At 42.0% G+C, this 14,504-nt stretch overlaps 1 protein-coding gene across 10 annotated transcripts in view; it reads left to right on the plus strand.

Moving 5' to 3' along the window:
• Nucleotides 1–14,504, plus strand: part of ADGRB2 (adhesion G protein-coupled receptor B2) — a 609,344-nt gene that overhangs the window by 546,731 nt on the left and 48,109 nt on the right. For all 10 annotated transcript variants that reach the window (XM_040337071.1, XM_040337074.1, XM_040337076.1 and 7 more), the window contains 3 exons: nt 1,985–2,135; nt 9,809–9,878; nt 13,043–13,109. In XM_040337071.1, the coding sequence (XP_040193005.1) occupies nt 1,985–2,135; nt 9,809–9,878; nt 13,043–13,109 (288 nt within the window). The remainder of the gene's footprint in view (nt 1–1,984; nt 2,136–9,808; nt 9,879–13,042; nt 13,110–14,504) is intronic.

The following is a 14,504-nucleotide window of genomic DNA, read 5'->3' on the forward strand; positions in this document are numbered from 1 at the left end:
TTTTAAACGAGCTTCAATATGCTTTTTCTTTAGCAATGGTGTCTTGCATGGAGAGTGTGCATACAGGCTATGGCGTTTAAATGTATTATTTATTGTTTTCTTTTAAACAATTGTATCTACTAATTCCAGGTCTTTCCGAAACTCTCAACAAGTAGTCCTTGGCTCTCGGACAACTCTAATAATTATTTTCAATATTCTGACAAATCTTGCAAGGAGAACCTGGTGGTGGCCATTTTATGGTGAAACCTTGTTATTTTCACTACCGGATTATGGCCCCAACAGTGCTCCCTGGAACATTCAGAAGTTTAGAAATACTTTGTAACCAATGCCATCAGTATGTTTTGCAACAATAAGGTTGCAAAGTTCTTTAGAGAGCTCTTTGTATTTACCCATCATGACATCATTGTGTGACACCTTGGTAGAGAAGCACCTTGTTATAGGCCATCAGTTGAGACTGAACCAGCTGATATTTCTAGATTGTAAGCTCTAACGAGCAGGGCCCTCTGATCCCTCCTGTATTGAATTGTATTGTGACTGTACTGTCTTCCCTGATGTAAAGCGCTGCGCAAACTGTTGGCGCTATATAAATCCTGTATAATAATAATAATAATAATATTCATTTGTACTGACAAGGGGCAGGATTGCGTTCTAATTACTGATAGATTTCAGTTTTTGTCTTGGCTTTCCATACCTTTTTGCACCTCCCTTTGTTCATGTGTTCAATACCCTTTTCCCTGTGTCATTCCATTTTATTACACATAACCTAATTTTTGATCTTACTTGTTTTGGTTTCTTTGTATGTAGGGATTGCATGTGTTGTTACCAACATGTGGTGAAAATTTTATGTCAATAGCACCGTTAGAAATATATTTACCTAGAAAATGGAGACGTGTTCGATACCTTTTTTACCCGCTGTATATTTTATATAGCAACTGAACTTTATACCCTTTTCCCAGTGTCATTCCATTTTATTACACAAAACGTAATTTCCGAACATACTTGTTTGAGTTTCTTGTATGGATGAATTGCACGGGTTGTTACCAACATGTGGTGAACATTTCATGTCAATAGCACCTTTTGATATATATATTTACCTAGAAAAATGGTGACGTGTTTAATACCTTTTTTACCCGCTGTATATTTTATATAGTAACTGAACTTTATAAAATCTGAAGCTTTTGTTAAAAAGGACAGCTGGTGATCCTCCCATAAAAGGTATAAACTAGACACTTCCTGTTATTGTCTGACAACACTCTGTTCTGACTCACAGTTGTGCTCCTGCATGATCAACCTCTCATAAGGGGTTTCTAATGGAGACTACAATTGATGTTTTTTTTTACACATGATCTGAAGGCATGGACCACTGTTGTCACTATCAGGATACAACTTGATAAATACCATCATTGAAGTAGAACATGTAGACAGTAAGTGAATACAAAGAGGTCGCTAGAGCTCAGCTGCACTGGGATGCAACAAAGGATACAAAGGTGAAAACATTACTGGAAAAGGACAGTTGTTTATGACACACAGGGGGAGATTTACTAAAACTGGAGAGTGCAGAATCTGGTGCAGCTGTGCATGGTAGCCAATTAGTTTCAACTTCAGCTTGTTTAATTATACTTTGACCAACAAACCTGGAAGCTGATTGGTTTCTATGCAGAGCTGCACCAAATTTTGCACACTTAGTAAATAAATCCCATGGTGCTTTGGAAAACCATATTACATGCATTAGAGCTTACATCTGCTTAAAACTGTCTATGTAGCTAGTGCTGTGGTGGTATATTGCATATTAGACTTCTTGTAATTCACAAAAGCACTAGTAGTTATGCTACATAGTATGCTTGTTTGAGTTTCACAACAGCTGCTTTATCCAGGAACTAACTTACCAATGCCCTTGGGCTACTTCTATAGCACTGACTTGGCTGGTATGTGAAACTCACTACTGTGGTTCCTCCACCTAACCCATGGCTTTTTTTCTCTGCAGGCTGTCTGTGCTCTCATTGCTGCTTTCTTGCACTTCTTCTTTCTCTCATCCTTCTGTTGGGTACTGACCGAAGCCTGGCAATCCTACTTAGCTGTCATTGGGCAAATGAGAACACGTCTGGTCCGTAAACGTTTCCTATGTCTGGGCTGGGGTAAGAGAAAAGTGTACATCATCTCTTAAAGGCCGTAGCCAATAGTTTTATTTATTTTCTGTACCTTGTTTGATTGTGGTCCATGGTACTGGAGAGGAAAATCCAGTCATCAGTAAACCATTATGTACTAATGCCACTGTGCTTTCAGTTTCAGTATGAGACATTTGTATTTGTAGGCATAATTAATTATAGAACATTATAAGGTACTGACTCATTGTAGCATAAAGGTTGTAGCTGTAAAGTCTCTGATCATTTATTAGTACAAAGTTGTTTCAGCATTATTTTTCATTCAGTCACAGGTTTACTTGTGTGCTTTAAGTTTACTATATATGTTATATTGACAACATTCTCTCAAAGTTTGCACAAACTTTTTTTAACCTAAGTGATTACACAGGTCAAAAATGAAATGATATGTGTCTCTATGGGTGGACTTATTAATGGACTAAGTGGATTTGCAATTATCTCTACACCCATTAAGTTTTGTTGGACCAAACACAAGTTTGCATCAAGATTCACTTTTGGGGATACGATGTGTGCAGATCTGGGCAGATGCACTCCCATTTTATGGGTCCATATGGAATGGACATAGATGTCACAAATGTGACCTCCATTTCTGTTCTGATCTGACTTGGAACCTCAGCGGGGCTTGTGTGGGTTTTCTCTGGGTGCCCTGGTTTCTTCCCACTTTCTATGATACTCTGGTAGATGATTTGGCTCCTTTCTGAATTGGCCCTAGTATGCGTATGTATGCATGTAAGATATGGATCAGGCCTCGTACACACGACCGAGTTTCTCGGCAAAAACCAGCAAAAAACTTGCTGGGATTTTTTTTTTGCTGAGGAAACCGGTCGTGTGTACATTTTTCGACGAGGAAACTGTCGAGGATCCCGTCAAGCCAAAAAGATAGCATGTCTTCTTTTTCCTTGACGGGAATGGAGAAACTTGCCTTGTCGAGTTCCTCGACAGCCTAACAAGGAACTCGACGAGGAAAGCGATGTGTTTCGCCCGTGTGTACGAGGCTTCAGGTTGTAAACTACTTGAGAGCAGGACTGATGTGAATGTCAAGCATGTAAAGCACTGCATACATTGCCTGTAATAAATATGTAAGTACAATTTGCTTATCATTAGAAAGGATTAGAGCCATGGTCAGATTTTACTTGCGGTCTTTTGCCCCCCACATGAGAAATTTATTCTTGCTTTCTGTGTAATCACCGGAACAGAAAAGTGAGGAGAATCACTCAAAACATTGCTCTTTTTTAGGGGAAGTTTCTGTCACATGTTAAATGCTGTCCGTGTTCCAATAGATGCAGTTTCTCTTCTTCTCTTCCTGTACTGTCTGGCACCCATCAACCGAACAAAAATAAATAAATAAGGGGGAATTGTTGCTAATGTGGTCACCAACAGCAATACAATCTCTGTAGGAGGATTATCTCACACTTCCTGTTTTGTCTGTTACTTATTACCTAGAAAGCCATTTAGTAGATTTTGCCTTACTTCCTGTTCTTTCTGGTACCCATAAAATGAACAGGATGTGGGGGGATATTTATTTACTCATAATCTGTCTGACCCCTGTCAAGTAGATAGGATATATTGAGATTCTTCCTCATTTCCTGTTCTGTCTGAAACTCATCAGATATACAGGAAGTAAGGAGTAAGGAGAAATTTTCCAGAGAGCAATAAAAAGTTGGTAGGTTCTAACCTTTCCTCAGTCACTAGAAAATAAATAAATAAAGTTTTGGCCAGAGATATACATTACTAATGAACACTTTACCATTTAGGACAGAGTGGGAATGAGTTAAAAACTTGGTCAGAAATGTATTGCAGAATACACTGATCATGCTTGCCACTTGTCTCACTGTTCCCCTATCCAACCCTCACTGCCCACCTGTTCACCCCACTGCCTCCCTGTTCACCCCTTTGCCCCCTATGCACCCCCCTGTCCTCCTTATTGCACCCTATGCACCCCATGTCAACCACACTAACCCCCCTTTCACCTCACTGCCCTCTGTTTACCTCACTGCCTACCTGTTCACCCAATTGCCCCCTATCCACCCTACTGCCCCAGTCCACCCCATTGCCCCTATCCACCCTACTGCCCCCCTGTCCATCTTATTATCCCTAACCACCACCTGCCCATCCCAGTGTCCCCTGTTTACCTCAACACCTCCTTTTTTTACCCCATTGCCCCCTATATGTGCCCCTGTCCACCCCATTGCCCTTGGTTCAGCCCCTGTCCATACCACCACCTCCCTGTTCACCCCACTGCCACTTTGTCCACCCATTGCTACCTTGTTCACTGCCTCCCTGTCCATCCTATTTCCCTCTCTCCACTCTCCTGTTCCTCCATTACCCTCATGTTCACCCCATTGCCCTGTCCATCCCACTGCCCCCCTGTTCACCTCACTGCCCCATCTAAACTTTTGCCCTCTATCCACCCCACTGCCCACTGTCCACCCCATCACCCTCCTTTTCACCTCCCTTTCCCTTATCTATCCCATTGCTCCCTATCCACTACATCGCCCCTCATTTTTACCTCACTGCCCCCCATCCATCCCATTTCCCCATTCACCCTACAGCCCCCCTATTCACCCTCACTTCCCCATTGTTCTCAACATTGCCCCCTTGTCCTCCACACTTCACCCTCCTGTTCACCATACACCTCCCCTGCCCCCCACACTGAGCACCGCTGGCCCCCTGTCCACCCCACTGAGCACTACTGCTCCCTTGTCCACCCCTCCGAGCACCACTGCCCCCTTCCACACTGAATCCCACTGCCCACCCATTAATGATTTCCACTGCTCCTACCCCTTTACTTCCCACTGAACACCATTTTTCCCCCTTTTTTCCTACCAATCACCAGTTTTTTTATTCACTGATAACAAGATAATTTTTCATTTGCCTATGGAAGCACTAATTACCTATGCTGGGGAAATTTCTCCTCCCACTGACCACAGATTGCAGCCATTTGTTAGCCCTACTGACAATAATAACAAGCACCGCTCGCCTTCTCCTAGACCACAGGTAGCTGGCATTTTTTTCCTAATACTGACTACAGAGGGTGGCCAATTTTTTCCCCCCAAAAAATTTTTCATTTAGCACAAATGACAGACATTTTATTTTCTCTCATTGACCACAGATAGCAGGATTTTTTTTCCTTTCTCTGACCACAAATGATGGGCATTTTTCCTCCCACTCACAACAGATGGTGTGTTTTTTTCCTCTTACTCTCCAAAGATATTGGCCATTTCTCCTCCCACTGGCCACAGATGGTGGTTATTTTTTTCCTCATGTTACACAATCTGATTGTACAATCTGCTGTAGATCTGCAAAAACCATATATTGTAAGGGCCTGTGCAGCTGGATAGAGATTAATTTAATTGCATAGGTTTGTCCTCATATTACATAATTTTGGTGAGTGAAAATTAGATTGTACAATCAGATTGTAGTGTGTATGGCCACCATTAAATATAATGTACAAGTAGGAGAAGCTGTAGGTAGCTAAACGAACTCATAAATCCTTTTACTAATGAACATGACCTTCTTTTTCAAATTAAATTGTACAATAGGTCCCCTTTATGCTTCTTATAGAATCACACCCAATGCAAAGAACCCCCTGCCCCTAATTAAAGTCATTTTCCACCTGCAATGCCTTCCTGGAAATATATTTGAAATGTTGGCAACTATGTGCTGATAAGCAGCTGCAAATCGACAGAGATTTTCCAACTTGCCCTGTTGAACCGGTTGAATTTCAACCCATCTCTGGCCCCCTTAATGAAGTAATGAAAGAAATTAGAAAATTTGGTGACTTGTAATGATTCTGTCACAATTTGAACTTTTATAAAATGGGCGTAGAGTGTTTTTTTTTTTTTTTGGCTGCTATCAGATTTTGATAGACAGATGTGAATGACTGGAAGGCATTTGTTCAGGAGGCAACCTTCATAGCCCCATTTTATTTGCTACTGAATTGGGTTCAGAGTGATATGTTAGGTTTTTTGTCTGTGATGTATCACTACCACCTCAGATTTCTGATTTCAATTATTAGTATTTTACAGGATTTATATAACACTAACAGTTCACGCAGTTCCTTACATTTAAAGGGAGGTAGTAGAGTCACAATGCAATTCAATAGATGAGGGTTAGGAGGGCTCTGATCCTAAGAAGTTATAATCAAAAAAGGAGGGGTATGTGATACAAAAGGTAATAACTGTGTGGGGAGAGTTAATGGAGAAAGTAAAAGCATAGTTGTTAGGTGGAGGTGATCTAGGCTTCTCTGAAGAGATTAATTTTTAGGGATTGCCTAAAGGCAGACTGAGTAGGCGATACTCGAACAGATTGGGCTTCGAAAATACAAAAGGATGAGAGAGGCTTTGGAGACGTCCTGGAGGAGAGCATGGGAAGAGGTGACAAGAGAGCTATGAATCAGAAGGTCCTAGGAGGAACAAAAAGGACAGTTTGGGTGTTATTCTGACACAAGATTTGTGATGTAGGTGAGAGCAGAGTTGTAGATAGCTTTGTGTATTGTCTGGTATTTTGAAATGTATGAGTTGGGTGAGCAGAAACCAGTGGAATGATTAGCAGAGAGGGGCGGTAGCCACTGAACGACATTCATGTACACTAAAGGAGGGATAGCTTGTGCAGAGATAGGTCAACAAGGAGGAAGTTGCAATAGTCGAGGTGAGAGAATCAATGTACTAGACCACAGATCTCCAAACTTTCTCTACAAAGGGCTGTCCTTTAGACTTTAGGGGGGCCGGGGTGGCCAGTGGAAGTAGAAAATGCCCCAGCATCAGTAGGAGCTAAACAATTACATAGTGCCTGTAGTCACTAGAAGGAGGAATAGTATCCCCATCATTGGTATTAGTGGGAGGAATAGTGTCCCATCATTGATATATCAGTGGGAGGAATAGTGTCTCATTATTGATATTAGTGAAAGGAATAGTGTCCCATCATTGATATATCAGTGGGAGGAATAGTGTCTCATTATTGATATTAGTGAAAGGAATAGTGTCCCATCATTGATATATCAGTGGGAGGAATAGTGTCCCATCATTGATATATCAGTGGGAGGAATAGTGTCCCATCATTGATATATCAGTGGGAGGAATAGTGTCTCATTATTGATATTAGTGAAAGGAATAGTGTCCCATCATTGATATATCAGTGGGAGGAATAGTGTCCCATCATTGATATATCAGTGGGAGGAATAGTGTCCCATCATTGATATATCAGTGGGAGGAATAGTGTCTCATTATTGATATTAGTGAAAGGAATAGTGTCGCATCATTGATATATCAGTGGGAGGAATATTGTCCCATCATTGATATATCAGTGGGAGGAATAGTGTCTCATTATTGGTATTAGTGAAAGGAATAGTGTACCATCATTGGTGTCAGTGGAAGGAAAAATGCTTCATTGTTGGTGTCCATGAAAGGAATGGTTCCCCACAGTTGGTACCCTCCTATTGATGTCAGTGGGGGGTAAGTGTCCGAAGAGCCAGATAAAGGCAAGAAAAGGGCCGCATTCGGCCCACGGCTGCAGTTTGGAGATCACTGTACTAGACATTAATGGTAGAAGCTTTCTTTTTATTTTCTGTTCATTTTAAATTTGCCTTTTCTCTTTTCCTTACCACAGCATTTAGCATTTTAATTATATCCCATGTCAGAGTCCTCAATGTAATTAGAGCTGATCAAATGAAACAGTCTTTCTCTGTTGTCAAACCGCTATGTTTATTCTAATGATAAAAAGGATAACCACAAATTATAGCCAAAAATATAAGCCAAGTGTATGCCTGCTTGTCTGTTAACTGTATGGGCCCATTAGTAACAGAATATCAAAAATAAGGAGTTATATATTCTGCAGCATATTTTGAAAGTAAAGTACGTTGTTTCCAGTTACCACTAACTTAAAGGGCTGAAATAATATTGTGTGCCCCCTATGCCAACTATCTTGTGCTGTATTTTCCTACCCAAAGTGACTGGTTAACCTTAGGCCCCTGTCACACTCTCAATCCTATCACTGGAAGAAACGGGATCGCTGGAAAGTGTGGAGAAAACACTGCAAACTACTCATTTGTTTCTACAGCATCACCTACTTGCTGAACGGAAGAGGGAGATTTTTGCACAGTGTTAGCCTGCAATAAAGCAAGGTTTGACTGGTCCTTCCAGTAAGGGAGTGATGCTGTAAAATAGGTGCTTATGTCCTGTTGCCAAAGAAAGGATCACTTATCTGATATGGACATAGGTGTGCGCAGGTGGTGTGCCGGGTGTGCCTGGGCACACCTTAATCACTCTGGACCAGATTCTGATACATTTACGTTGCTCCACGGCAGCGTAACGTATCCCATTTACGTTACACCGCCGCAGGTTTACAGCGTAAGTGCCTGATTCACAAAGCTCTTACCTGTAAACTTGCGGCGGTGTAACGTAAATCCGCTCGGCACAAGCCCGCCTAATTCAAATGGGGTGGGCACCATTTAAATTAGGCGTGTTCCCGCGCCGAACGTACTGCGCATGCTCCATCGGGAAAACTACCCGACGTGCATTGCGCTAAATGATGACGCACGAACGTCATTTGTTTAGACATTAACGTAAATGGTGTCCAGCGCCATTCACGGACGACTTACGCAAACAACGTGATTTTTTACATTTCGACACAGGAACGACGGCCATACTTAACATGGCTTAGAACACCTAGGGCTCAGCCCTAATTTTACGACGCGTATCTCGACGGAAACAACGTAAAGTTAGAGCGACGGGTAACGCGGACGTTCGTGGATCGCCGTAAGTAGTCATTTGCATATTCTACGCCGACCGCAATGGCCTCGCCACCTAGCGGCTGGCATAGAATTGCATTCCTAAGATCCGACAGTGTAAGTCAATTACACCTGTCGGATCTTAGGGCTATCTATGCGTAACTGATTCTATGAATCAGCCACATAGTTAGGACGGGCGGATCACAGAGAAACAACGGCGTATCAGGAGATGCGCTATTGTATCTCTTTTGTGAATCTGGCCCTCTGTGCGGTGCCGATTTCCCCTACTGCCCGGGCTTGTCCCTGTAGTGCACCCCCTGCAGTGCTGCTGGCTTCCCTCCTTTCCTCTCTGCGCACACCTATGGATATGGACCTTAGTAACAAATGACGTGGCATTATAACCACTCAAGAGACAAAAGCTGGGGGCATAAGAGACTCATGATGACAATTACCCACTCTTCTTCTGTGGAGTTAAAACTAATGACTAATGACAAGAAGCACAGGCTGTCACACAAGATAGCAGTTTGCATCAAGGTTTATGAACCCATAAGGGATGAACTAAAAGTACACTTTTCCACCAACAAAAATGGACCTCTGGGACAGCAATAAGGAACCCAACATGGATATATAGACAGGCAGAGAGTCAGTCTAGTCTTTTTTTTTTTTTTCTTTTAACTTGGAAATTTGTTTAACAGACCATACAACAGTAGAATTGTATTTGAAAAAGTTAATTTTCATTATGTCCGTTACATTTTCTAATAGTTATGGAATCAAATCAACAATCATTTTCAATTGTAGTGATGAAGAAATTGAATGAGTGGGATGGAATTTTTTTCTCAAACTAATAAAATTCTAACAGTGACTGTGGTTTTAATTTCTCTTAATCTATTTTAAATACTGAATAGTTTGATTCTTCTGTCAGGGTTACCGGCTTTAGTGGTTGCCGTGTCTGTTGGTTTCACCCGAACGAAAGGATATGGGACTCCCCACTAGTAAGTCTTTTTTATTTGAATGAAAACTATAATGCATGTTTAAGTAATACTTTTAAAATGGTTGTAAACCTCTGCCATGAACAAAGCACATCCCACTATACTGTGTACTTGTCTCTATCCAAAGCACTGTGTGTGCTCATCTGCCTCATTGCTCTGAGTCATTTCTGACAGGTTTTCCCAACTGAAAGAGATAAATGGGAGGCGGGGGAGGAGAGCTCCAACACACACCCTGTGATTGACAGCCTCATTGTGTTTCCTGAGTACTGTGTTTTGGGAGGTGTCCCTTCCCTACAATCAGCTCTCAGAAGAGAGGCTGCAGATAAACAGGTTCAACATATATAAATAGGAGGATCTGTTTCATCTTTGTGTATCACCTGAGACTAGATTATTAGGTATATGTAAGAATTTCCAAATACTTTAAGTTATTATAATATTTGTCTTGAATTATTTTTTGGAACTTTCGCAAATTGTTTATTATGCTTCCATATTTAGATATTTTTTAAATAATGTAATTATAGCTTTAAAAAGCCTCCCAATGACTGTTATGTATGTATCAAGAACACGATGAACATCCTTGCTTAATGACTGCTGAGAAAAGCTCAGTTAGCCTAGGGCTACGAAAACGATTAATCGGTTTGCTACTTAGATATTTAAGTACTTATTGCATATCATCTGTTCAGCAGTACAGTGAAATCAATATGATTCTAATGAGACAACTGTCAGAAAATTTCATAGCGGAAAAGGATCTAGCCGCCACTGTAACCCTCGCATTACAGAGCCATATATATATATATATATATATATATATATAAACTGTGCTAGAAACAAGGTTTTTTAAAACCTTTATCTAATTTGATAATAATAATTCCATGGTGTGGACATAGCATCCTAAATAATTGTTCATATTAGGTGTATACATGCTAAGTAATGTGGGACATGCACGGATACATATTACCCCTCACAGAAATCACAGTAGTCCTCCTGACAATTGACTCATTTGTTTTTTCATCAGAAGATTCTTTGTTCACGAATCCGTGGTCAGCATCTACTCCCTGGAATGAGATGCTGGATCAGTGCTGTGCAGTTATTGGCTGAACTAGGTTAGCCCCACAGCCACATGTTTCCTCTTGCCTGCTACAGACTGATGATATATTTTCAGCCTAGGCAAAGTCACTGAATTGGAGCACAGGGATATTCTGGCACTCCTCTACTACGTGTAAAAATCATATTTTTTTGCTAGAAAACTACTCAGAACCCCCAAACATTATATATACATATTTGTAAGCAGAGCCCCTAGGGCACAGGTGTCAAACACAAGGCCCACGGGCCAAACCCGGCCCTCCAGGCCATTTCATGTGGCCTCGCACTCCTCTGGTCCTCCTCCAGACCCTTACTTTCTGCTTTCAAGCAATGCATCCAGCTTCTTCCCAGCAGCAGCATAAGGAAAGGGGGGTACACTGTGATGTAAGGGAGAGTGGGGGACTCAGCTTCTGATGGTGGGTTGGCTCTTGACATCTAATGTAAGGGGAGGAGATGCGCTGGACATTTAATCTTACAGATACAACCGGCCCTTTTGAGGGCAATCATAACGCTGATACAGCCCACGATGAAATTGAGTTTGACACCCCTGCCCTAGGGAATAAAATGGCGGTTGTTGCAACTTTTTATGTAACAGCATTTTCAGAGCAATTTTTCAAACAAGATTTTTTTGAATGAATAAAAAAAAAAAACACTAAAGTTAGCCCAGGTATTTAGTATAATGTGAAAGATGATGTTACGCCAAGTAATTAGATACCTAACATGTCACGCTTTAAAATTGCACACACTCGTGGAATGGCGCCAAAACTTTGGTACTTAAAAGTCTCCATAGATGACGTTTTAAAAAATATTTAGAGTTACAGAGGAGGTCTAGTGCTAGAATTATTATATGTAATGATCGTGGTGATACCTCACATGTGTGGCTTGAATGCCGTTTACATATGTGGTTGCGTGACCAAAGTATGCGTGCGCTTCTGCTTGCGATCACAAGGAGATGGGGGTGCTTTGGAAAAAAAAAATCAATTGTTTAATGACAGTGTTTACAAATGGTAAACCACTGCCGCTGCCAGATTCACTTTTCGACTCGCTGATTGCACAGGCGAGCTGGGAGAAGCAATGAAGGGCGGCGGAAGCGGGGTGTAAAAGCAATCAAGAGCGCTATGATTACTTTTACTTTACAGGGAATGGCTGAAAAAATATATTTGGATACAGTAGCGGCTGGTGCTCCATCAGTCAGAGGGGAGGCAGACAGGCCTGATCACAGACCCCGCCATCAAACCAGCCCACCACCCCATACTAACCCCTTCCTGTTTGCTCAAGCCCGCCACTACACACCATTGACAACACTGCCGGCTCCCCCGCCAGGCCCCATCAGCCCTGCACTTAAGCTGTGCAGGTCAGGGCTGCTACCGTGAATTCCCCCCTCAGTCTCCTCCGTGTCCCAGCCATCGTTTCTCCTCCCAGCCAATCGGGTCTTCAGACTCCGGGCCAATGGAGTCTTAGGGCTCCCTGCCGATGGGGTCTCAGGAACCACTTCCTGATTGGCTGGGAGGAGAACAGGAAGACATTAGTGAATATTAATTCACTAATGTTATACAACAGGGTGGGCTCAGGACACAGTGCTCTGCGCCTTGAGCTCACCCTTTTTTAAAGCCAATTAGAGCCTCAGACTCTAATCATGTTCTTCTGGAAATAAATCCATAGAAATCCATGTGTCACACACCCTGCATGTAAATTAGGGGGCCGGGTGCATGGATTGGGGGGGGGGGGGGTGGTGCCTGTGCTCCCCTAAGGAGTGGCCGCCACTGTCTGGATGATGCCTGTAGCTGCAGGTATCATTCAGATAGCTCCACTCAAAGTCCAGGACGTCATATGTTGTCCTTGGGCGGGAAGTGGTTAATGATTAAGGGTACAGCTTTTTCTGAAAAATGGTACTGTTGCTGTATAAAGTGACATATCAGGAATTTATGGATACAGACTTATCCTTTTTATCGATAATAAATACTTTTTATGTGTGCAGCACAATAATCCTACATCACCCCCGAACAGATTTTCTTAAGATGATGCACTCGAGTCAGTACATACATTTCTACTTTGTCTAACCACTTGTGTCATTTGACCTCTAGCTGCTGGCTTTCTCTGGAAGGAGGCTTACTCTACGCCTTTGTTGGCCCAGCAGCTGTCATTGTTCTGGTAAGCACTGTGACTGTCATCACCTTTGTCTTCTTATTGAAATCTGCAGATATGATGCCAGCTAGGAGGTAGCACTTTCCTCCAGTCTGCCCTTTCCATACATTGGTTGCTGGATGTAGAGCTTTAGTTTTAGACTGGAACCTCTCTCACTATTATTATTATTATTATTGTTATTATCTACCACTGCTGTGTGACCTTGGGTACCTATGTACAATGGGTCTGATTACCATGGTGAAAAGCGAAGCAGACCAAATAGTGTGAAGAAGACAATTAATTTTTCAGTACCTGATTGGCTGTTTGAAGGGCACACATGTTCACCTAAGCTCTTTCTATTAAATTAGATACTGTGTGTAATTTTTCAAAGCATGCAGAAACTGACAAAAACACAATGTTACAACCAAATAGCTTAAAAAAAGAAATTTAAGCTACAGATAACTGTAACTGCTATTGAAATAAAATTGTTGGCGGACAAAATACCTTCTAAATATAGCATAAATGTACCCCAAGTCTGCCTACTATTTTATACATAGAAGTACATTTTTGGATATACCTTTTAAAGAAACACAGCTGATATTTCAAAAAGTTTCTTGAAAAAGTGTTACATCTATCAAGGGGTTAATGGCAATTAGTTCACTAGGGTTTAAAGTGATTGTAAACTCTTTTTTTCCCCTAAAAAAATAGCAAACATGTTATACATGTTATATTTACCTGCTCAATGCAGTGGATTTGCACAGAGCAGCCAGGATTCTCCTCTTCTCGGGTCCCTCTTCTGTGCTCCTGGCTCCTCCCTCCTGTTGAGTGCCCCCACAGCAAGCAGCTTGCTATAGGGACACCCGAACTGAGCCGCAGCTCCATGTGTCCATTCAGACATGGAGCTGTGGTTCGGCCCACCCCCTATATCTTCCCATTGGCTAACTGACTTTGATTGATAGCGGTGGGGGCCAATAGTGCCGCTGCTGTGTCTCAGCCAATCAGAAGGGAGAGTCACGGATGGCCGAGGCCCTCGTGGACATCACTGGATCGAGAGGTGGCTCAGGAAAGTAATAGGGGGGCTGAGGGGAGCTGCTGCACCCAGAAAGATTTTTATTTTCATACATTAGGATACAAAACATTCTGCCAATACAATCCCTTTAAGGTACATATTTGCCTATACTATGGGCATATATGTTATTAAAGCTGAGAACCCAGATAGAAAGCAATGATGCTGCAAGTTTGAAAATAACTTGCTAAGCTATTGCTAGACTTGCCAGGCTTCACAAGTTTGTTGCACAATTGCTGTAAGTCCGCATTGCATGACTCCAGATCAAATTTATTTGCAAACATTCTGCAAGTCTGTTGCAAGTTCTGCTCCAGTTATGTTGTGCAATAGTCATCCCACCACAGGTGTGATGGAAT

This window comes from Rana temporaria, chromosome 2, assembly GCF_905171775.1.
Source record: "Rana temporaria chromosome 2, aRanTem1.1, whole genome shotgun sequence".
Classification (NCBI taxonomy): Eukaryota; Metazoa; Chordata; class Amphibia; order Anura; family Ranidae; genus Rana; species Rana temporaria.